At 46.2% G+C, this 25,780-nt stretch overlaps 1 protein-coding gene across 5 annotated transcripts in view; it reads left to right on the top strand.

Annotated features, from left to right (window-relative positions):
• The window catches only part of LOC311145853 (gephyrin-like), a 114,386-nt gene that overhangs the window by 62,919 nt on the left and 25,687 nt on the right, over positions 1-25,780 (top strand). For all 5 annotated transcript variants that reach the window (XM_084182190.1, XM_084182192.1, XM_084182193.1 and 2 more), the window contains exons 6-9: positions 614-787; positions 1,281-1,433; positions 2,057-2,194; positions 3,190-3,324. In XM_084182190.1, coding sequence (XP_084038316.1) covers positions 614-787; positions 1,281-1,433; positions 2,057-2,194; positions 3,190-3,324 — 600 coding nt within the window. The remainder of the gene's footprint in view (positions 1-613; positions 788-1,280; positions 1,434-2,056; positions 2,195-3,189; positions 3,325-25,780) is intronic.

The following is a 25,780-nucleotide window of genomic DNA, read 5'->3' as shown; positions in this document are numbered from 1 at the left end:
TAAAAAAGTGTAACTAATAAGAAAATATAAGAAATAAGAGGGGAAGCTATATACAGGGTCAGTGCCAGTACCAAATGTACAATGTGCAGGGAAACTGGAGTATTGATATGTACATGTAGGCAGATAAGGAGAAAGTGACTGGTAGCAGGATAAATAATAGTGATAGTTATGGCAACAGCATAAGTGGTGGGTGGGTGTGTGTGTGGTGATGAGTGTGTGTGTGGTGATGAGTGTGTGTGTGGTGATGAGTGTGTGTGTGGTGATGTGTGTGTGTGTGTGTGTGTGTGTGTGTGTGTGTATGTAAGTGTGAATGTGTGTGTGTGCAAGAGTGTCAGTATAGGCGTGATAGACAGATATACATGTAAAAAGGGCTGAAAAGTGACTGGTAGCAGGAATATATAAATACTGTACTATACTAATGGTAATATATATGTAAACAGGAGTATGCGCTCGAGTGTGCATGCATGTGTGTGTCTCTGTGTGTGTGTGTGTGTGTGTGTGTGTGTGTGTGTACATGTGTCTTTGTGTGTGTGTTTGCGCCCATGCCATACACCTGCTGTGTATTACTCTCCTTGACCTCTGACCTCTGACCTCTAACGCTCTCCTCCTACAGGAGTGTTTCCAGTTCATCCTGCCCGCTCTGCCCCACGCCATTGACCTGCTGCGTGACGCGGTGGTGAAGGTGAAGGAGGTTCACGATGCCCTGGAGGACCTGCCCTCACCCCCACCGCCCCTCTCCCCGCCCCTCACCCTCAACAGCGTCGCCTGCACCCAGACAGAGGAAAAGGTGACACTCTTTGGCTCTCCTGTGTTTTTTTATTTCACGGTGTAAGAAAGGGGGGGAGAAAGAGGGAAGGAGGCATAGAGAGAGAGATTGGTGGGTTTGTATTTTTACATAAGGTTTAGCGATTTGTGTGTGTGTGTGTATGTGTGTGTGTGTGAGAGAGAGAAAAAGAAAGAGGGTGATCTAAATCTCCCACCCTTGAGAATACAGGTGCTTGGCTAACGTATGATAAAAGGTCCACGAAGGGGACACCTGAAATATTGCTGCACCCGAGTGCTTTATTCCTGCACCATAATCACAACGTTTCCACTTCACAGAAGACTTCATAGCAGTACTTCGTTTTGATCATTATATAGCTGGTGTTACAACGTGTTTACCATGCTACTGTAATTGTCTTTTATCAATTGTTTGAAGTTATTTTATGAAGTACAGCACCTTAAATTGTGGTTTTCTGCACGAATTGTTCTTTACTAATAAAGTGTATTATTATTCTAAGGGTGTGCAGTGCGAGGATGATGAAGATGAGAAGACGAAGGACATTGGGGTGGCGTCCACCGAGGACCACCACCACCACACCCACTCCCACCACCGCCATTCCCACTCCCACGGACACAACTCGCACATCACCGCCGCCGCCATCGCTGCCAAGGTAAACACACTGTGAACACACAGTGTAATAATGTACTGTGTTGTAGGCTATGAATGTTACATGAAGGACACTGGGTTAGTGGTAGGAAAAGCCCTGAATCTTAGTTCGTTATATTATGATTAGTGCCATGGTCAGTTTCTCATATCCTAAAGGCCTTCATCAGAATGAATCATGATTATTTGAAACTGAGATGGAGGTTAAGCACAAAAAGAGGGATCGAGGGAGGAGTGGAGAGAGGGAGTGAAGGGGAACGGGGTGAGTTGGAGGTGAAGAGGAGACAACATTGAAACGAGAGAGGGCTGAGGGAAGGATTAGTGAGGTGGAGAGGGATTTGAAGCTCATTAAATGCATGTATTGTCTGTTACATTATTATCCCCTGTCCCTGTTCACTCCATTACTGCACATGTGTTGATCCATCACCATTGTGATGTTGTGATACGTCACTCATAAATCCATGTGTCTAAATGCCTGTTTGTGTGTGTTTTGAATGCACGTGTGTATATGCCTGATTTGTGTGTGTGTGTGCGTTTGAAAGCATATGTTTGTGTGTGTATGCCTGTTATGTGTGTGTTCATGTTGTTGTCCCATCCTGTGTTGACCCCATGTACCATATCCATCACCAGAAGGGGAAGCCCCAGCAGCACCATAACCATGCTGTTGTCATGGCAAAAGGTAGCCAGTATCTACCTGGCCTGGTATCTGACCTACCCCCCGCCCCACGTAATTTCACCTGCTTCTGCTCTGGAGACCAGCCGGTAACGGTAAGACCCCTCACAACCTCCCACCCACCCTCATGTCACACGTCACCCCTACATCACATACCAGTGTACTCTGCACGGCACCTCTCCCATAATTCCTTCCTGAAACACCATAGATGAATCTCAAAAGTACTCGATCCCATCCTCTCCCCACCTCCTTCACAGATCTGACTAGGGGAATGTTGGGAGGGGAGAACGCGAGGAATCGAGGAAGGACTTTTGAGATTCACCCCATCTTGTATAGGTCAAAAAGTGTGGTGTATCGCTAGGTGGAGCCAAGGCAGTGTTATTAGTGAAAGCTGGGTTAGCCTGTGTTGCTAATTAGCAGAGTGGGGTTCAGTGCTGTGCTGCCAGTAAAGCTTATTGTCTTAATTAGCGCATCGCTAAGCCCGTAGCGCTCCAATGGAAACCCCTTGTAAATCCCACTGGCTCTCCCAGGGCCTGTTAGCACTGCTTGAATGAGCCGCACGGATCAGTCGCAGATCCACACATCCACAGCAGCAGCCCTGGGGGGAAACTGTGGGCCTGCCTGGCCTGCTTGTCTCCTCACAGGCTCACAGTGGGTCTGTATCTGCAGCCATACTGTGTATGGTACACACACAAGCGTGCGTCGCACACACACACACAGGGTTTAACATGCGTCTGGGGCATTTGTCTAATGATGCTTATAATGTATTCATGTTGTTAGTTATTAGAAAAGTCTGACTTGCCAATCAGAAAACAGATGATCTGGAGTCACCAAAAAACATAGACTGACTGACCAATCTGTGTGCTTTCGAGATGTCTTTTATATCTGTGTGTATAGTAGAGATTACAGTGCTGTTTGTGCACACAGCTTTCCTCTCTGTTCCTGTGTGAGGATGAGATAACTACTCGTGTGTGTTGTAGTTATTACTAACCTGTTTTCTTTGTCGGTATGTGTGTTGTAGATATCATTAACTTGCTCTCTGCCTGTGTGTAGTAGTGGATATAACTGGAAATAAATTCTCTCTCCATAGATCCCAGACAGCATCATCTCCAGGGGTGTGCAGGTTCTTCCTAGAGACACAGCCTCTCTGAGCACCACGCCCTCTGAGTCGCCCCGCGCACAGGCCACCTCGCGCCTCTCCACCGCCTCCTGCCCCACACCCAAAGTAAGACACTTCCTGTGCCCTATACTTACACCTACCCCACTGCCCATCCATCTATCCCTCCTGTACCCCATACTCACCCAGCCTCACCCAGTCCTCTCACCTCCTAACCCTCCCTCCCTCCACCTCGCTGCCTCTTCCCCTGCCTCCCCCTCACTCTGTCCCATCGATGCTGGGAAGTGAAGGCATATTGCTCCTCAACTCCCTCCCTCTCCTCCATGGTTTTAGGGGAGGTCCTCTATTGGATCCCTATGGTTCCGTAACTCTTGAGATCATGTCCAGAATGTTGTCTCTTGATTGGTTGGAATTATAGGCTCCTCCCCTTGACCTCGATTCCATCCTATCCCCATGCTTCGCTTTAAAATTTTAACATTTCATTTCTTGACCGTAGAAACGTCCTGTAATTGGTCAGAGCACACAGAAGGGCGGAGCAATGACCTCAGCTGGAGTGTCCCATTAATTATTTGATTGACAGGTGTCATGATGTCTATCTGTGTCAAACTGCACTGTGACTCTGTGGAAACAAAGAAACCAACCAAAGACTTGACATGCATGTTGCTGCTGTTGTTTTCATGTCCTAACGCTAACCCCCCCGGTTGAGGTGCCTTGCCTAAGTAATAAGTGATCTAAACTCTTCCTTTATGTTCCTAATGTTGATTAACGACTTTATTGTGGGCTGTGTTTTGGTTCAGGTGTTTCTGGGTCTTGTGTAAGTGATCTAAACTAAGTAGACGTGATCTTACTCATTACTTACCATGTTTGTAATGATAATGAATGGGCTTAATGTGTATAGTGCTCTGGAGAAGTTGCTTCTTCAGGAGTTTTGGGGTCTGTCTCAGAGTTGCTGTGATTAGAAAAGATGCCTGTGTTCTGTTCCTCACAATGTTGCTGAGCTAAGAGAGTGGAGGAGTGGTATGGGAAAGGGGGGGGGTATAACTTGACTAGATCAGAATGGTTGGCAGACTTTGTCTTTCACCACTAAGCCCATTCTCATCATATCATGTTTTTAACTGGTAGGTCTGTTCTGTGGAGGATTGTGGCTTGCCAGCCACTGTGATCATACCTTCATACCTTCATTCCATTATACTGCTCTGATCGTAAGGCAATATGACAGAGTCTGTCTTGAGCTTGTGTTGAGTTTGTCATCCACCTGGTGAGGTGTGTGTTTCGTAGGGAAAGGCTGTATCAAGCAAGGGGAGCTTCTCTTTTTAGTGGTTTGTTTCTGTGCTTGCTTACATGTTTCTTTCAGAGTGCCCTTCCCTTCCCCTCACAGCCCCATAAGGCTGCATCAACTGGGTAAGAGTGTGTGTGTGTGTGTGTGTGTGTGTGTGTGTGTGTGTGTGTGTGTGTGTGTGTGTGTGCTTGCAACAAGATCTCATAGTTTCCATTTGAAATTCAACGTATTATGGATGAATGTCTATTTTTGACGCATTCATTCCTTGTAGTTTCAGGGTTAATTCTGCATGGTTACAGGGGCGGCAGGTAGCTTAGTGGGTAAGAGCGTTGTGCCAGTAACCGAAAGGTCGCTGGTTCTAATCCCCGAGCCGACTAGGTGAAAAATCTGTCGATGTGCCCTTGAGCAAGGCACTTAACCCTAATTGCTCCTGTAAATCGCTCTGGATTAGAGCGTCTGCTAAATGACTAAAAATGTTTTTTTTTTTTTATGTTAAAACAGAAACAACTCAAAGGGTTAAGTTTAGGGATTCATTCCGAGTGGTTAAGGTTAGGGCTATGATTTGGGGAAGGCTTAAAACAAAATAATTAAAAATGACACACTATTACCATCAGGTATCATCAGTATTCTCGCGGCTTGCTAAAGCATTGTGAACTGCCGTAGCGCGGTGGTCTAAGCAACGCACTTCGGCTCCGAGCATCACAAGTTTGCTCCCAGTGCTGGGCAATCTTTTTTTTATTTTTTTTTATGGTAAACGCCGAGGAAGCATATATCGACTTTCTCAGGACCTTTTCAAACGTCCGAAATCGCAGTGTGTTTCTAGTGATCAATCTGGTGCGTGTGTGTATGTGTGTGTATGTGTGTGCATGTGTGTGCATACCCCATGCAAAGCAGTCCTAAACCTGCATCAATAATCCCTATAAATGTAAATTAAGTGCAGTTGTTGGTTGAGCCGATGCAGATAGGCAGAAGCATAGAGAGGCAGAGACCGAAAGAGCTATGCAGCACCAGGCAGCATCATCAGTCAAAGCCATAGTGTGTCTTGGACAGAATTCTGATGTTCTCCACAGCTCCCTCTGTTGGGGAAAGTGTGTACTGCACCTTGTAGTATGGAAGGGTTGGTTGTTTAGCAACAAAACCGACGCGTGTGCAACTATGGGGCAAAACAGACGGGTGTTGGCTTAGATTGTTGACAACATGTCAACTATATTTAGTCTCTAAATGTTTATTGAAAACATAAGTGCACAATGAGCCCTTGTCTCTCAAAATACATTGTTACATTTGTTGGTTAGCTAGCTAGTGAATTTTTTATTAGCATTGACATTAAATCAGTCAAAACACCTCAAAACAAGACATGATATCAATAAGAAGATACAACGAGCCACCTACGATTCCCCACATGGCAGCTTCTTGTCATTGTTGCTAGCTATCTGACCGTTCAGAATCATAACAATGTGCGGCTTCTGGCCACATCGATGCGCGCGCATCATTTTCGTGATATTGTCAGCCAACCCATTTATAATAAATTTCACTCCTTCACACTTAGGTGCCCTGTTTCTATGAAGTGATAGGATATGCACCTGGATGCTCCTCTTAACTTTTCCCCTCACTCATATCACACACTAATGTATGGTTTAATCCAGATTATTCCAGGTCAGGATTATTCTCATCTGGGATTAATCAAGGCCAGTTGAGAGAGAGAGATGATCTGGGGTGAGTTTCCTGAGAGCTTCGTAGCTAAGATCATCTTAGGTCCATTAGTAGGCAATGGAAGAAATATTATCTTAGTTCTATAAAGCGTTCTGGGAGAATGGACCCTAGCCAACGCTGGTCAGTCAGTGAGTGGCGAGAGAAAAGAGACAGACCGACCGTTAAATCCCAGAGCGCTTAGAGTTGATTCGGTGACCCCTGTCCTACAGTTGCCCTATCCCTAATACTGTCTCTAGCTCTGCTGACATGGTCCTGTCCTACAGTAGCCCTAGTCAATTCTTGGGCTGACTCTTTTCTCTGTGTATATCAATGATGTCGCTCTTGCTGCTGGTGACTCTCAGATCCACCTCTACGCAGACGACACCATTTTGTATACATCTGGCCCTTCAATGGACACTGTGTTAACAAACCTCCAATACAACACTCCTTCCGTAGCCTCCAACTGCTCTTAAACACAAGTAAAACTAAATGCATGCTCTTCAATCGAACGTTACTGGCACCCGCCCACCCGACTAGAATCACTACTCTCGACGGGTCTGACCTAGAGTATGTGGACAACTACAAATACCTAGGTGTCTGGTTAGACTGTAAACTATCCTTCCAGACTCACATTAAGCATCTCCAATCCAAAGTTAAATCTAGAATCGGCTTCCTATTTCGCAACAAAGCCTCCTTCACTCATGCTGCCAAACATACCCTCGTAAAACTGACTATCCTACCGATCCTTGACTTCGGCGATGTCATTTACAAAATAGCCTCCAACACTCTACTCAGCAAATTGGATGCAGTCTATCACAGTGCCATCCGTTTTGTCACCAAAGCCCCATATACTACCCACCACTGTGACCTGTACGCTCTTGTTGGCTGGTCCTCACTACATATTCGTCGCCAAACCCACTGGCTCCAGGCCATCTATAAATCACTGCTAGGCAAATCCCCGCCTTATCTTAGCTCATTGGTCACCATAGCAACACCCACCCGTAGTATGCGCTCCAGCAGGTATATCTCACTGGTCATCCCCAAAGCCAACACCTCCTTTGGCCGCCATTCCTTCCAGTTCTCTGCTGCCAATGACTGGAATGAACTGCAAAAATCTCTGAAGCTGGAGACTCTTATCTCCCTCACTAACTTTAAGCATCAGTTGTCAGAGCACCTTACCGATCACTGCACCTGTACACAGCCCATCTGAAATTCGCCCACCCAACTACCTCATCCCCATATTGTTATATATTTTGCTCATTTGCACCCCAGTATCTCTATATGCACATCTATCATTCCAGTGTTAATACTAATTGTAATTATTTTGCAATATGGCCTATTTATTGCCTTACCTCCATAACTTGCTACATTTGCACACACACATATATATATATATATCTTTTTTTTTTTCTGTTGTATTTTTGACTTTATGTTTGTTTTACCCCATATGTAACTCTGTGTTGTTGTTTTTATCGCACTGCTTTGCTTTACCTTGGCCAGGTCGCAGTTGTAAATGAGAACTTGTTCTCAACTGGCTTACCAGGTTAAATAAAGGTGAAATAAAAAAAATAGTCCTAACCCTGTGTCTAGCTCGGCTGACATGGTCCTGTCCTACAGTAGCCCTAGTCCTAACCCTGTCTCTAGCTCTGCTGACATGGTCCTGTCCTACAGTAGCCCTAGTCCTAACCCTGTCTCTAGCTCTGCTGACATGGTCCTGTCCTACAGTAGCCCTAGTCCTAACCCTGTCTCTAGCTCTGCTGACATGGTCCTGTCCTACAGTAGCCCTAGTCCTAACCCTGTCTCTAGCTCTGCTGACATGGTCCTGTCCTACAGTAGCCCTAGTCCTAACCCTGTCTCTAGCTCTGCTGACATGGTCCTGTCCTACAGTAGCCCTAGTCCTAACCCTGTCTCTAGCTCTACTGACATGGTCCTGTCCTACAGTAGCCCTAGTCAAATCAAATCAAATCAAATTTTATTGGTCACATGCGCCGAATACAACAGGTGCAGACATTACAGTGAAATGCTTACTTACAGCCCTTAACCAACAGTGCATTTATTTTAAACAAAAAAAGTAAGAATAAAACAACAACAAAAAAAGTGTTGAGAAAAAAAGAGCAGAAGTAAAATAAAGTGACAGTAGGGAGGCTATATATACAGGGGGGTACCGTTGCAGAGTCAATGTGCGGGGGCACCGGCTAGTTGAGGTAATATGTACATGTGGGTAGAGTTAAAGTGACTATGCATAAATACTTAACAGAGTAGCAGCAGCGTAAAAAGGATGGGGTGGGGGGGCAGTGCAAATAGTCCGGGTAGCCATGATTAGCTGTTCAGGAGTCTTATGGCTTGGGGGTAGAAGCTGTTGAGAAGTCTTTTGGACTTAGTCCTAACCCTGTCTCTAGCTCTGCTGACATGGTCCTGTCCTACAGTAGCCCTAGTCCTAACCCTGTCTCTAGCTCTGCTGACATGGTCCTGTCCTACAATAGCCCTAGTCCTAACCCTGTCTCTAGCTCGGCTGACATGGTCCTGTCCTACAGTAGCCCTAGTCCTAACCCTGTCTCTAGCTCTGCTGACATGGTCCTGTCCTACAGTAGCCCTAGTCCTAACCCTGTCTCTAGCTCTGCTGACATGGTCCTGTCCTACAGTAGCCCTAGTCCTAACCCTGTGTCTAGCTCTGCTGACATGGTCCTGTCCTACAGTAGCCCTAGTCCTAACCCTGTCTCTAGCTCGGCTGACATGGTCCTGTCCTACAGTAGCCCTAGTCCTAACCCTGTCTCTAGCTCTGCTGACATGGTCCTGTCCTACAGTAGCCCTAGTCTAACCCTGTCTCTAGCTCTGCTGACATGGTCCTGTCCTACAGTAGCCCTAGTCCTAACCCTGTCTCTAGCTCGGCTGACATGGTCCTGTCCTACAGTAGCCCTAGTCCTAACCCTGTCTCTAGCTCTGCTGACATGGTCCTGTCCTACAGTACCCCTAGTCCTAACCCTGTCTCTAGCTCTGCTGACATGGTCCTGACCTACAGTAGCCCTAGTCCTAACCCTGTCTCTAGCTCGGCTGACATGGTCCTGTCCTACAGTAGCCCTAGTCCTAACCCTGTCTCTAGCTCTGCTGACATGGTCCTGTCCTACAGTAGCCCTAGTCCTAACCCTGTGTCTAGCTCTGCTGACATGGTCCTGTCCTACAGTATCCCTAGTCCTAACCCTGTCTCTAGCTCTGCTGACATGGTCCTGTCCTACAGTAGCCCTAGTCCTAACCCTGTCTCTAGCTCTGCTGACATGGTCCTGTCCTACAGTAGCCCTAGTCCTAACCCTGTCTCTAGCTCTGCTGACATGGTCCTGTCCTACAGTAGCCCTAGTCCTAACCCTGTCTCTAGCTCTGCTGACATGGTCCTGTCCTACAGTAGCCCTAGTCCTAACCCTGTCTCTAGCTCGGCTGACATGGTCCTGTCCTACAGTAGCCCTAGTCCTAACCCTGTCTCTAGCTCGGCTGACATGGTCCTGTCCTACAGTAGCCCTAGTCCTAACCCTGTCTCTAGCTCTGCTGACATGGTCCTGTCCTACAGTAGCCCTAGTCCTAACCCTGTCTCTAGCTCTGCTGACATGGTCCTGTCCTACAGTAGCCCTAGTCCTAACCCTGTCGCTAGCTCTGCTGACATGGTCCTGTCCTACAGTAGCCCTAGTCCTAACCCTGTCTCTAGCTCGGCTGACATGGTCCTGTCCTACAGTAGCCCTAGTCCTAACCCTGTCTCTAGCTCTGCTGACATGGTCCTGTCCTACAGTAGCCCTAGTCCTAACCCTGTCTCTAGCTCTGCTGACATGGTCCTGTCCTACAGTAGCCCTAGTCCTAACCCTGTCTCTAGCTCTGCTGACATGGTCCTGTCCTACAGTAGCCCTAGTCCTAACCCTGTCTCTAGCTCGGCTGACATGGTCCTGTCCTACAGTAGCCCTAGTCCTAACCCTGTCTCTAGCTCGGCTGACATGGTCCTGTCCTACAGTAGCCCTAGTCCTAACCCTGTCTCTAGCTCGGCTGACATGGTCCTGTCCTACAGTAGCCCTAGTCCTAACCCTGTCTCTAGCTCTGCTGACATGGTCCTGTCCTACAGTAGCCCTAGTCCTAACCCTGTCTCTAGCTCGGCTGACATGGTCCTGTCCTACAGTAGCCCTAGTCCTAACCCTGTCTCTAGCTCGGCTGACATGGTCCTGTCCTACAGTAGCCCTAGTCCTAACCCTGTCTCTAGCTCTGCTGACATGGTCCTGTCCTACAGTAGCCCTAGTCCTAACCCTGTCTCTAGCTCGGCTGACATGGTCCTGTCCTACAGTAGCCCTAGTCCTAACCCTGTCTCTAGCTCTGCTGACATGGTCCTGTCCTACAGTAGCCCTAGTCCTAACCCTGTCTCTAGCTCGGCTGACATGGTCCTGTCCTACAGTAGCCCTAGTCCTAACCCTGTCTCTAGCTCGGCTGACATGGTCCTGTCCTACAGTAGCCCTAGTCCTAACCCTGTCTCTAGCTCTGCTGACATGGTCCTGTCCTACAGTAGCCCTAGTCCTAACCCTGTCTCTAGCTCGGCTGACATGGTCCTGTCCTACAGTAGCCCTAGTCCTAACCCTGTCTCTAGCTCTGCTGACATGGTCCTGTCCTACAGTAGCCCTAGTCCTAACCCTGTCTCTAGCTCGGCTGACATGGTCCTGTCCTACAGTAGCCCTAGTCCTAACCCTGTCTCTAGCTCTGCTGACATGGACAGTAGCCCTAGTCCTAACCCTGTCTCTAGCTCTGCTGACATGGTGCTTTTTAAACAGAGACTGTCAACAGTGACAGATAGAGGAAGACACTGTGAGGGGAGAAGCCTGGTCTTGTGGGAACCAGGTGTGAAACAATAAATACTGTATGCGGATAGGGTTGGATGGTGTGTCGTGTGTTTGTTATGGGTGCAGTGCTCGACTCAAGGTCAGCCCGTAAAACTCCTTCTCTCGTCTGTGTTTATGTGTATAGAATTTATGAGAACAATTCCTACACAGTTAGCTGTTTTTGTAATTTTATCAGTAACTTCCTATTAATCAACAGGATGACATTGTATAAATTGAATACAGTAGATTACCATAGAATGAACAGTAAAATACCATACATTTGTTTTACAGCACACTGTGAGACCTTTCTGTAATTTCAACAATAAAACACTGTAAAATGCACAGTAAAATACCATAAATGTTTTTTACAGTATTAATTATGGTGCATTATAAGAAAATGTTGTGGGCGGGGAAAGAGTCTCTGGCTCATATTTTAAGGCGTGCTTTGTAAGAGGCTATATTTGTTTCACCCGTGAGTGAGATTCCTGTACCCCCACAGAATACGGTAATATACTGTATTTTTGGAATTCTACAAACCTTGTCCTGAAAATGTACAGTAATTTACTGACCAATTGTTGACAGTAATTTACTGTAATTCAGAATAGAGTACAGTACCACATTTATGGAGCGCCAAAAACTTTTTGGGTGCATGGTATTGTTGTTTCTCACTCATTAACATATTTTTAAGCGTGTGAGTGACTAGCCATTTCCTTTAGATCAATGTCAGTTTAGAAGCCTTTGTTAAGGCCTAAAGTGCAGTGATATAAAACACCAAATATCACTTGGTATGCTGTAATATATAGTTAAATATTCACTATTAGCGATTGCTGATTTTATTTTCAATACAATTCAACAATAAAGTACTGTATTGCTGTTTTGCTATATATTTACTGCAGCATACTGTATATTATGGTGCATTGTAGAGAAATATTGTGTGAGGAGAAAGAATCGCTGGCTCATTAACATATTTTAAGGTGTGCCTTGTAAGTGGCTATATAAGTTGCACCCGTTAGTGAGAGTCCTGTACCTATTTAAGTGATATGTGGTAGTAGTTCCGTAACAATTAAATGTATAGAGGGAACAGATCAGAGTGGTATCGGGTCTTAAACCTTTTAATAATTGAATATTTACCCATGTCCATTTGATCTGTTTTGCCCTGTAATCACAACCAGTTTGGAAGCCTTTGTTTAGGCCTCTAGAAGTGCAAGTGATATAAAACATCTAGTATTCATTAATATGCTTTAATATGCAAATACCTACATCTACAGCAAACCTGCTTGCTGAATTACAGTAAAATACTGTATAAATATTTTTCTTACAGTTTAATAGTCACTTTTACTGGACTGTGTTTCATTTCTCTGTCATCAAGTTACTGTGAATATCTCAGTATTGTATTGGCACCATCAAGAGAAAGTTAGAGATACAGCGCCTTCAGAAAGTATTTATACCCCTTGTCTTATTGCACATTGTGTTGTGTTACAGCCTGAATTCAAAATGGATTCAATAGATTTCTTTCTATTTTTATTCACACCCCTGACTCAATACTTTGTAGAAGCACCTTTGGCAGAGATTACAGCTGTGAGTCTTTCTGGGTAAGTCTCTAAGAGCTTTCCACACCTGGAATTTGGAACATTTGCCCATTATTATTTTCAAAATTCTTCAAGCTCTGTCAAAATGCCATAGATTTCCAAGTAGATTTAAGTCAAAACTGTAACTCGGCCACTCAGGAACATTCACTGTCTTCTTGGTAAGCAACTCCGGTGCAGATTTGGCCTTGTGTTTTAGGTTATTGTCCTGCTGAAAGAGGAATTCATCTCCCAGTGTCTGGTGGAAAGCAGACTGAACCAGGTTTTCCTCTAGGATTTTGCCTGTGCTTAGCTCAATTCCATTTCTTTTTTTATCCTCAAAAACTCCCCAGTCCTTAACGATTACAAGCCTACGCATAACATGATGCAACCGCCACTATAATTGAAAATATGGAGAGTGGTACTCATTAATGTGTTTATTTGATTTACCCCAAACATAACACTTTGTATCCAGGAAAAAAAAGTGAATTGCTTAGAGAAATGTTTTGCAGTGTTACTTTAGTGCCTTGTTGCAAACAGGATGGATGTTTTGTAATATTTTTCTTGTGTACAGGCTTTCTTCTTTTCACTCTGTCAATTAGCCTAGTATTGTGGAGTAACTACAGTGTTGTTTGATCCGTTCTCAGTTTTTTTCTATCACTGCCATTAAACTCTAACTATTTTAAAGTCAACATTGGCCTCATGGTGAAAACCCTGAGCGGTTTCCTTCCTCTCTGGCAACAGAGTTAGGAAGGACGTCTGTATCTTTGTACAGTGAGGGGAAAAAAGTATTTGATCCCCTGCTGAATTTGTACGTTTGCCCACTGACAAAGAAATTATTTGCATTTTAATTAGGGAAATAAGTATTTGACCCCCTCTCTATCAGAAAGATTTCTGGCTCCCAGATGTCTTTAATACAGGTAACGAGCTGAGATTAGGAGCACACTCTTAAAGGGAGTGCTCCTAATCTCAGCTTGTTACCTGTATAAAAGACACCTGTCCACAGAAGCAATCAATCAATCAGATTCCAAACTCTCCACCATGGCCAAGACCAAAGAGCTCTCCAAGGATGTCAGGGACAAGATTGTAGACCTACACAAGGCTGGAATGGGCAACAAGACCATCGCCAAGCAGCTTGGTGAGAAGGTGACAACAGTTGGTGTGATTATTCGAAAATGAAAGAAACACAAAAGACTCTGTCAATCTACCTTGGCCTGGGGCTCCATGCAATATCTCACCTCGTGGAGTTACAATGATCATGAAAACGGTGAGGAATCAGCCCAGAACTACACGGGAGGATCTTGTCAATGATCTCAAGGCAGCTGGGACCATAGTCACCAAGAAAACAATTGGTAACACACTACGCCGTGAAGGACTGAAATCCTGCAGCGCCCGCAAGGTCCCCCTGCTCAAGAAAGCACATATACAGGGCCGTCTGAAGTTTGCCAATGAACATCTGAATGATTCAGAGGAGAACTGGGTGAAAGTGTTGTGGTCAGATGAGACCAAAGTCGAGCTCTTTGGTATCAACTCAACTCGCCGTGTTTGGAGGAGGAGGAATGCTGCCTATGACCCCAAGAACACCATCCCCACCGTCAAACATGGAGGTGGAAACATTATGCTTTGGGGGTGTTTTTCTGCTAAGGGGACAGGACAACTTCACCGCATCAAAGGGACGATTGATGGGGCCATGTACTGTCAACAAAGGAGTGGCTCAAGAAGAAGCACATTAAGGTCCTGGAGTGGCCTAGCCAGTCTTAAGACCTTAATCCCATAGAAAATCTGTGGAGGGAGCTGAAGGTTCGAGTTGCCAAACGTCAGCCTTGAAACCATAATGACTTGGAGAAGATCTGCAAAGAGGAGTGGGACAAAATCCCTCCTGAGATGTGTGCAAACCTGGTGGCCAACTACAAGAAACGTCTGACCTCTGTGATTGCCAACAAGGGTTTTGCCACCAAGTACTAAGTCATGTTTTGCAGAGGGGTCAAATACTTATTTCCCTCATTAAAATGCAAATCAATTTATAACATTTTTGACATGCGTTTTTCTGGATTTTTTTGTTGTTATTCTGTCTCTCACTGTTCAAATAAACCTACCATTAAAATTATAGACTGATCATTTCTTTGTCAGTGGGCAAACATACAGAATCAGCAGGGGATCAAATACTTTTTTCCCTCACTGTAGTGGCTGGGTGTATTGATACACCATCCAAAGTGTAATTAATAACTTCACCATGCTCAAAGGGATATTCAATGTCTGCTTTTTTTTTTTTTTTTTTTTACCAATAGGTGCCCTTCTTTGCAAGGCATTGGTAAACCTCCCTGGTCTTTTTGGTTGAATCTGAGTTTGAAATTCACTGCATGCTAAACACAATTATTGCACACAGAGTGAGTCCATGCAACTTATTATGTGACTTGTTATTAAGCACATTTTTACTCCTGAATTTATTTAGGCTTACCATAACGAAAGGGTTGATTACATATTAACTCAAGACATTTCAGTTTTCATTTTTAAGTTCATTTGTAAAAATGTCCACTTTGACATGGGGTATTGACATGGGGTATTGTGTGTAGGCCAGTGACAAAAAAAAATCTCAATTTAATCCATTTAAAATTCAGGCCGAAACCAAACAAACTATGCTAGACTTAGTATGCAAATTCCACACAACAAAATGTGGAAAAAGTCATATGATGTCTTGTTGTAATTACAATTATTTTGAAGACCAATGTATCCTTAACTACAACATTTTCAGTAATGGTTACAGATTCGTTTTACTTGCTATGACTATGAAACGTAAAAAAAAAAAAATCAAGCTTGGTTGAATGCACTGACTGTAAGTTGCTAAGAACAAGAGTGCCCGCTAAATGACCAACATTTAAATTAAATGTAAAAATGAAAACTTGCAAAGAACACTGCGTAATATGTCGCTGCATGGGTAATTCCAGTAATATACCGTAAATTAGATTACACTAACATTTTTTGTGCCGTAAAATGGATTACAGTAAAATGGATTACAGTAGTTGTACAATAAATTACAGTAACTTACTGGCTGCCAGTAAGTTACTCTACATTTTACAGGAAATGTTTTACAGTGTATTCAGTGGTAGATATGGCATGCAAACAAATAATCCTCCAGTTGAATTGATAGGGAGAGAGAGCGAGAAAGAGAGGGATGTGAAGAAGAGAGAGAGAGAGAGAGAGAGAGAGAGAGAGAGAGAGAGAAAGAAACCGAGATGAGGGAGACGTGTAGAGATATAAAGCGCTTTTCAGACAATCAGTGGAATATGGCAGAGTACCCCGCTCTGCCATAGTTTCTAAACCCAGAGTTTCTAAACCCAGAGGCGCAGCATCGCAAGACTTCTGGGAACGCTTGCGAAACAGACCAGGCCGGGGTTTGGGGTTTTAGAAGTCAATGAGAAAAGTAAAATAATCTTCCTTAGTTGTTAATTTTCTCGAAATCTAAAGGCACAACCTAGATTTGAGCCAATGTCTTAAGTAATTGAACATGTTATTACTCCAACCTCATGAAAGTAACAAACTGACACGTTTTCATTTTCGTCAAAAACAACTTTATATCAAAGGAGTGCCTTTTGATTTGATGGCCTGCATGTGCGCAGTTCGGCGCGAGACAACCGTTAGACCCGATGATAAAGAAATGTGTGAGTAAGATATGACTAAAATGTCACACCCTCAGTTAAACTAATAATGTATGACTATTAGTAGACTAGAGCTTAGAGAGTTAATCAAATGTGTTTATATAAGATGCATATTTGCCCAGCAACAGAGTATTTTTGTCTTGTAATTAGGCACGCATGTCACGATCGTCAAGGAGAGACCAAGGCGCAGCGTTGAATGCGTACATATTTATTAATAGAATGATCACACGATCAAAAACAACAAACGAAAAACGTGACGTCTATGGTTTCAACACAAACCAACACGAACAAGAAACCACAAACACAAAGTGAAAGACAGACAGTTAAATATGGCTCCCAATCAGAGACAACCAGCTGACACTCGTTGCCTCTGATTGGGAGTCACTCAGGCCAACATAGAAATACAAACATAGAATTACACACCCTGGCTCAACATAAGTGTCCCCAGAGCCAGGGCGTGACAGTACCCCCCCCTAAAGGCGCGGACTCCGACCGCGCCAACTAAATACCACAGGAGAGGGACCGGGTGGGCACTCCGCCTAGGCGGCGGATCCGGCTCCGGGCATGATCCCCACTCCTTCTCTAACCCCCCAAAGTACCCCTGGTCCGATCTGGCCCTGCTGACCAGAGCTGAACTGAACACTGGTGGAGCGGATTGCTCTAGCTCCGGCGTGACGCAGCACCTGACCGGTGCCGGACCCGCCACCGTGCCGGACTGACGACGCACACCACTGGCTTGGTGTGGGGAGCAGGAGCGGGCCGGACCGGGCTGACGAAGCTCACCACTGACTTGGTGCGGGGAGCAGGAACGGGCCGTGCCGGGCTGACGACGCGCACCACTGACTTGGTACGGGGAGCAGGAACGGGCCGGACAGGGCTGACGAAACGCACCACAGACTTGGTGCGGGGAGCAGGAATGGGCCGGACTGGGCTGGCGACGCGCACCACAGACTTGGTGCGGAGAGCAGGAACGGGCCGGACAGGGCTGACGAAACGCACCACAGACTTGGTGCGGGGAGCAGGAATGGGCCGGGCCGAGCTGGCGACGCGCACCACAAACGTGGTGCGGAGAGCAGGAACGGGCCGGACAGGGCTGACGAAACGCACCACTGACTCGGTGCGGGGAGCAGGAATGGGCCGGGCCGAGCTGGCGATGCGCACCGTAGACTTGGTGCGAGTGGCAGGAACAGGCCGGACCGTACTGGGAACACACACCACTGGCCCTACATGGGGATCAGGAACAGGCCGGACCGGACTGGCAACACACGCCAGTACCTCTCGCCGTGCCTCTACATCTTCCACCCCCTCTTCGACCAGTGGCCCCCGTAACCTGGCGGCCTCCTCTGCCAATCCGCTGGGCCGCTCTGCCGCGGTCTCCTGCTGGCCCGTCGTCCACGGCGTTAGCCCCCCCCTAAAATTTTTCTGGCCGTCTCCCCTACCCGTGGACCAGGTCTCCATGTCCCTCGCCAGCCTTTCGCCCTTCTGCCACAATGTCAAGCCCTTCTCTTCCTCACTCGGCTTGACCCAGTCGAGGAGGCGAAGGAGATCTGTTAGGGATCTCCCTGGCGATGGCTCCTGGACACGCTGCTTGGTCACATCTTGGTGGTTTATTCTGTCACGATCGTCAGGGAGAGACCAAGGCGCAGCGTTGAATGCGTACATATTTATTAATAGAATGATCACACGATCAAAAACAACAAACGAAAAACGTGACGTCTATGGTTTCAACACAAACCAACACGAACAAGAAACCACAAACACAAAGTGAAAGACAGACAGTTAAATATGGCTCCCAATCAGAGACAACCAGCTGACACTCGTTGCCTCTGATTGGGAGTCACTCAGGCCAACATAGAAATACAAACATAGAATTACACACCCTGGCTCAACATAACAGTGTCCCCAGAGCCAGGGCGTGACAACGCAGAAGTGCAAATGATTGAAACCAATAACAGGAGACAGGTTTCAAAAACACACAGGGAGGGGGAGTGAAAAAGGCTTGCAGAATATTGTGAGAACAGCGATAACTAAAAAATGCAGCCTGCCCGAGCAAGGAGTAGACTATGATAGGAACATGTGTGTGTGTGTGTGTGTGTGTGTGTGTGTGTGTGTATGTGTGTGTGACCTGATGGTCAGGAGAGCAGAGGATAACCACGTGAGCTAAACCCAGGTGTGAGCTTACAAGATGTGTACAGTGGAAAAATACAGCCCGCCTAAAGCGGGGTGGGATTTTTCCTCTGACGTGTGTGTATAAAAAGATTGTACGACCATTTTGTTGCAGAGCGCTCTGAATGAATAAAGGCTGACCATTGCAGAGTTGGGTCATTGTATAATTTATTTAAACTAGAGATTTACACCTCTGGGAATTATTCAAAGATTTAAGAAGTGTTTGACTTCAACCATTGAGAACAAAATTCTCGTGACACCCGATGACGTGTTTCTACACGAGTTTAGCTAGCCAACATCGCCATGACATCGCCAACAAGTGTGATCAGGATTTCTATTGGAGAAGCAATTTTAGCCTATCTTCATACTGTACTGTCTTTGCTATAACACCATAAGCATGCATAAAAACGTATTTACATGCAACAGCAAATGATTAATCCAAAAATGGATTAGTGGGCAAGTTAGCTGGTCCTGCTGTTGGATGTACATTCCGACGTATCACCACGCAGGCTACGTTTTCTACTGTGATTGGTCAACAACGACGGCACCGATTTGAAAAAATAGAGCAGAATCCTATTCTCCGCCTCGGCTGAGCGGCTTCCTCAGGCATGGATGCATTGTTGACCGCTCCGCCTGGATAACACCCCCCCCCCCCCCCCCGCTGCACACTGTGTCAGCGCCATAAGGGAGAGAGAGAGAGAGAGGGAGAGGGAGACCTGGAGAGAAAGATAGATATGAGCATGACAAAGAAGGACATGGTCTCCCACTCTGAAACAGACCCTATGATTAAAGAGTCTTTCTATCCTACATATTTACAGTATCAGCCTTGTGCAGCCACAGACCCTGTATGATGTGTGAAGGCGGGGATGTAGCGCTAACAGTCACTACCTTGGCTACACAAACATCTGATCCTGTATCACACACTGTCTCAAAAAACACTGCTACACTCAAACGCGCACACACACACACGTATATCAACCAGCCTTGCCTCAGTGCAGCATCAAGCTGTTACATAAGCTGCTCCTGTGCTGTGAGCAATTCATGACTGTGTGTGTGTGTGTGTGTGTGTGTGTGTGTGTGTGTGTGTGATTAGCTCTGGGGTAATATGTTAACACTCAGGCACAGTCATCTCTCTCTGTCGCTCTCTTTGTCGCTCTCTCACACACACATACATACACACGTACACACATGCTTTGAGCCCCGCAGGCACATGGGCTACAGCACAAACATGGAGCATAGCTCTCAATGCACAGAAACACAGCGAGACTGACATAGCGAGAGAGATCCATACAGCTCTCGCTGTGTGTGCGTGTGCGCTACTTGTGTGGGTGTGTGAGCGTGCACTTTTGTGTGTGTCTGTGCATGTGTGTAAGCCAATGTTCCCTCTAAGCTCCCCTCGGACTGCCATGCAGATGAAATATCAGCCCGCGCAGAGAAGCACGAGATTGAACTTCACTCAACTTTCTAGAGTTTTCCCCTTTAGTTAACACTATCAATGTTTCCTTTACTGTGGGAATTGTGCTCGAATCAACGCAATATTAGCTACTTTCAACATACCGAAACCAAACGAACTATGCAAGACTTAGTATGCAAAACGAACTGTGCAATTGTCTTGTAAGCGAGCGCATTGGAGTAGAATTCTATTGCATTGACATGCACAACTCAGGCCCGTACTCTACACAGACCGGTGCGCCATAACCAATCAGAGCTGCAGTAGGCCTATATGCAAATAGCCATTTGCCATATATTTATCTGTGCCATTCACTTTGAACTGGACAGCATGAGCGGTTCTGAGTAGATGCGCTTGTTTAGAGATCAAAGTGAGAGTACCTGTCACGCCCTGGCTCTGGGGACAATGTTATGTTGAGCCAGGGTGTGTAATTCTATGTTTGATTTTTCTATGTTGGTCTGAGTGACTCCCAATCAGAGGCAACGAGTGTCAGCTGGGTGTCTCTGATTGGGAGCCATATTTAACTGTCTGTCTTTCACGTTGTGTTTGTGGTTTCTTGTTCGTGTTGGTGTGTGTTTAACCATAGACGTCACGTTTTTCGTTTGTTGTTTTGATCGTGTGATCATTTAATAAATATAATATGTTCACCCGCAACGCTGCGCCTTGGTCTCTCCATGACGATCGTGACAGAAGAAACCACCTAAACCAGACCAAGCAGCGTGTCCAGGAGCCATCGCTGGCAGATCTCCGTGGCAGCCTCGACTGGGTCAAGCCTAGTGAGGAGCAGAGAGGGTGGACTTGGGACCAGTTGAGGAGGAGCTTCGACTGGGTCAAGCCCATTGAGGAGCTGAATGGCGAGAGTTGGAGACAGAGGAGCGAGAGTTGGGCAAGAACGATGGAGGCCTGGCCCACGGGGAGGAGAGACCCCCAGAAATTTTTTAGGGGGGGGGGGCTCACGACGTCGGGGCAGCAGGAGGCCGCGATAGAGCGGTCCAGCGGGTTGGCAGAGGAGGCCGCCAGGTTACGGGAGTCACTGGTCACCAGGGGGAAGGAGGTTGTAGAGGCACGGCGAGAGGTACTGGCGTGTGTTGCCAGTCCGGTCCGGCCTGTTCCTGATCCTCAAGTAGGGCCAGTGGTGTGTGTTCCCAGTACGGTCCGGCCTGTTCCTGCCACTCCCACCAAGTCAGTGGTGCGTTTCGTCAGCCTGGCGCGGCCCGTTCCTGCTCCCCGCCCCAAGTCAGTGGTGCGCGTCGTCAGCCCGGTCCGGCCCATTCCTGCTCCCCGCACCAAGTCAGTGGTGCGTGTCGTCAGCCCGGTCCGGCCCATTCCTGCTCCCCGCACCAAGTCAGTGGTGCGCGTCGTCAGCCCGGTCTGGCCCATTCCTGCTCCCCGCACCAAGTCAGTGGTGCGCGTCGTCAGCCCGGTCCGGCCCATTCCTGCTCCCCGCACCAAGTCAGGGGTGCGCTTCGTCAGCCCGGTCCGGTCCATTCCTGCTCCCCGCACCAAGGCAGTGGTGCGCTTCGTCAGCCCGCTCGGCCCGTTCCTGCTCCCCGCACCAAGTCAGTGGTGTGCTTCGTCAGCCCAGTCCGGCCTGTCCCTGCTCCACGCACCAAGCCTACGGTGTGCGTCGTCAGCCTGGTAAGGCCCGTTCCTCCTCCACGCACCAAGCCAGGGGTGCGCGTCGTCAGTCCAGCACAACCCGTGCCTGGGTCATGTCCGGAGCCGGATCCGCCGCCTAGGCGGAGTGCCCACCCGGTCCCTCCCCTGTGGGATTTAGTTGGCGCGGTCGGAGTCCGCGCCTTTAGGGGGGGGTACTGTCACGCCCTGGCTCTGGGGACAATGTTATGTTGAGCCAGGGTGTGTAATTCTATGTTTGATTTTTCTATGTTGGTCTGAGTGACTCCCAATCAGAGGCAACGAGTGTCAGCTGGGTGTCTCTGATTGGGAGCCATATTTAACTGTCTGTCTTTCACGTTGTGTTTGTTGTTTCTTGTTCGTGTTGGTGTGTGTTTAACCATAGACGTCACGTTTTTCGTTTGTTGTTTTGATCGTGTGATCATTTAATAAATATAATATGTTCACCCGCAACGCTGCGCCTTGGTCTCTCCATGACGATCGTGACAGTACCTGTAGCCACCTGTGCACATTTGTTCATATTCTTTGCTAGTTAGTAAGATATTAGCCCAGTTATAGCTAATTTCTAGTCAACAATGGGGGAGTGGTTGCTTCCTACAAGAGCACAAAATGTGTGCATTTCTAGCCTTCTTTGAAAAGCGAGTCAGGTAAAGAGCTTTTTTTATGTCTTGAAGGGGCAGTGTTGTATTTTGAGATGGTCTTGAATAAGCTAAGAAGCCAATAGGCAGAGGGTAGCATAATTTGTCTGATTCTCTGTAATAATGGTATGGGAATAATAATGATTTTTATTTTGTGGTTTCTTGCATCAAACAACACAAAACATTTAGTCTCCTCCTTGTCTGAAGGACAAGTAGATAAACAGGTTAATGTTAAGCCCTGCATGTTTTTTTTCAAAAGTCTCATGGAATGAAGGCCTACATTGAACACCACACAATTGGCTGCTGCTGTAAGCTGAATGATATAACAGCTAATTTCATGTTAAAATGTTTGGCAAAATGTCCATTGTTGTTGATGGTAGGCCACTCTGGTAGGCCTACATTATGATCAAATAACCACAGTAGCCTACTTGGCCACTGTTTAAAACCGTAACTTAGAGAGGGTACAGCCTCAGTGTTCACAGTGAACGCACGCTGGAAGTTGCACAGAATTTTCACAATGTTCAAGTTTGCGCTCAGCAGACCTGAAATTTGCTCAGTGCCCAAAAAAATTAAGGGAACATTGGTGTGAGCGTTTGAATTTGTATGTTGTTCGTGTGTGTGTGTGTGTGTGTGTGTGTGTGTGTGTGTGTGTGTGTGTGTGTGTGTGCGTGTGTATGTATGTACATGAGATGTGTGTGTTAGCCAGCTGGTCCACTGGAGGGGAATAGTCCTCAGTCCTAATGTGATGGCTGGGCTAGAGCCTACTGTATACAGGGAGAAGGGACTCCATCTGTCATATGTTTCTCTCTGTATCTTTCTCTCTCTCTCTCGCTCTCTCTCTTTCTGAATATCTCTCTATTTCCTGTGTCTATAATACAGTGCATTCAGAAAGTATTCAGACCCCTTGACTTTTCCCACATTTTGTTATGTTACAGCCTAATTCTAAAATTGATTAAATAGGTTTTTTCCCTCATCAATCTACACACAATACCCCATAATGACAAAGCAAAAACAGGTTTTAGAAAGTTTTGCAAATGTATAAAAAAAAAAAAAACTGATATCACATTTACATAAGTATTGAGACCCTTTACTCAGTACTTTGTTGAAGCACCTCAAGTCTTCTTGGGTATGACGCTACAAGCTTGGCACACCTGTATTTGGGGAGTTTCTCCCATTCTTCTCAGCAGATCCTCTCAAGCTCTGTCAGGTTGGATGGGGAGTGTCGCTGCACAGCTATTTTCAGGTCTCTCCAGAGATGTTAGATCAGGTTAAAGTCTGGGTTCTGGTTGGGCCACTCAAGGACATTCAGAGACTTGTCCCGAAGCCGCTCTTGCGTCTTGGCTGTGTGCTTAGGGTCGTTGTCCTGTTGGAAGGTGAACCTTCGCCCCAGTCTGAGGTCCTGAGCGCTCTGCAGCAGATTTTCATCAAGGATCTCTCTGTACTTTGCTCCGTTCATCTTTCCCTTGATCCTGACTTGTCTCCCAGTCCCTGCCGCTGAAAAACATCCCCACAGCATGAAGCTGCAACCACCGTGCTTCACCTTAGGGATGGTGCCAGGTTTCCTCCAGACGTGACGCTTGGCATTCAGGCCAAAGAGTTCAATCTTGGTTTCATCAGACCAGAGAATCTTGTTTCTCATGGTCTGAGAGTCTTTAGGTGCCTTTTGGCAAACTCCAAGCGGGCTACCATGTGCCTTTTACTGAGGAGTGGCTTCTGTCTGGCCACTCTACTATAAAGGCCTGATTGGTAGAGTACTGCAACGATGATTGTCCTTCTGGAAGGTTCTTCCATCTCCACAGAGGAACTCTGGAGCTCTGTCAGAGTGACCATCGGGTTCTTGGTCACCTCCCTGACCAAGGCCCTTCTCCCCCGATTGCTCAGTTTAGCCGGTCGGCCAGCTCTAGGAAGAATCTTGGTGGTTCCAAACTTCTTCCATTTAAGAATGATGGAGGCCACTGTGTTCTTGGGGACCTTCAATGCTGCAGACATTTTTTGGTACCCTTCCCCAGATCTGTGCCTCGACACAATCCTTTGACTTCATGGCTTGGTTTCTGCTCTGACATGCACTATCAACTGTGGGACCTTATATAGACAGGTGTGTGCCTTTCCAAATCATGTCCAATCAATTGAATTTACCACAGGTGGACTCCAATCAAGTTATAGAAATATCTCAAAGATGATCAATGGAAACAGGATGCAACTGTGCTAAATTTCGAGGCTCATAGCAAAGGGTCTGAACACTTATGTAAATAAGCTATTTAAGTTTTTAAATTTTTTGTACATTTGCTAAAATTTATAAAAACATTTTTTCAATTGGTCATTATATGGGGTATTGTGTGTAGATTGATAAGGAACATTTTAAAAAGAAAATCCATTTTAGAATAAGGCTGTAATGTAACACAATGTGGAAAAAGTCAAGGGATATTAATTATTTCCGATTGCACAGTATATAACTCAGTCGGGACCAGGTTCCAGCTGCTGCGCAACGCTAACATCCTTCCTCCCATAGATGGGCGGCAGGTAGTTTAGTGATTAAGAGCGTTGTGCCAGTAACCGAAAGGTCGCTGGTTCTAATCCCCAAGCCGACTAGGTGAAAAATCTGTCGATGTGCCCTTGAGCAAGGCACATAACCCTAATTGCTCCTGTAAGTCGCTCTGGATAAGAGCGTCTGCTAAATGACTAAAAATGTTTAAAAAAAAATGTAAGATGGTCTGCTTGTACAAGCACCACCTGGACTGGACACAACTAGACAAACATATTTATTTGAGAAGATCAGGGAGTTTTGTGACGAAGAGGCCATGGACATCACATGCCCTGCACCAAAGTCAAGGGCAGGACAGAAACAGGCTCTCCGAATATAGATTTCCTTGTTCATGCGTGGTGCAGACGGACCAGTTCATCACTGGGGGCGAGTTCCCAGTCATCCGGACTATCTGCAGTGCCTCTATGCACATTCACATGACTCTCTCCTAACACACACACACACGCCATATGTTGCTGCTACTTTTTTGTTTGTTTTATCCTGCTGCTCAGCCACTTTACCCCTGATTGTATGCATATACTTGAACTACCTTATCTATCACCAGCATCACTGATATCGTTATTGTTCTTGTACATACTGTATATTATTTTGTTCTTTCTCTACTGGCATTGACACTTTTGTTTCTTTTTTTACACAGTACCAGTCAAAAGTTTGGACACACCTACTCATTCAAGGGTTTTTCTTTATTTTTACTATTTTTTACATTGTAGAATAACAGTGAAGACATCAAAACTATGAAATAACACATATGGAATCATATAGTAACCAAAAAAGTGTTATACAAATCAAAATGTGTTTTATATTTGAGATTCTTCAAATAGCCACCCTTTGCCTTAATGACAGCTTTGCACACTGTTGGCATTCTCTCAACCAGCTTCACCTGGAATGCTTTTCCAACAGTCTTGAAGGAGTTCCCACATATGCTGAGCACTTGTTGGCTGCTTTTCCTTCACTCTGCCGTCCAACTCATCCCGAACCATCTCAATTGGGTTGAGGTTGGGGGATTGTGGAGCCAGGTCATCTGATGCAGCACTCCATCACTCTCCTTCTTGGTAAAATAGCCCTTGCACAGCCTGGAGGTGTGTTGGGTCATTGTCCTGTTG

Source organism: Coregonus lavaretus (genome assembly GCF_964263955.1).
Source record: "Coregonus lavaretus genome assembly, chromosome: 18".
NCBI classification, from domain to species: domain Eukaryota; kingdom Metazoa; phylum Chordata; class Actinopteri; order Salmoniformes; family Salmonidae; genus Coregonus; species Coregonus lavaretus.
This window is presented reverse-complemented; position numbering and strand designations above follow the sequence as displayed.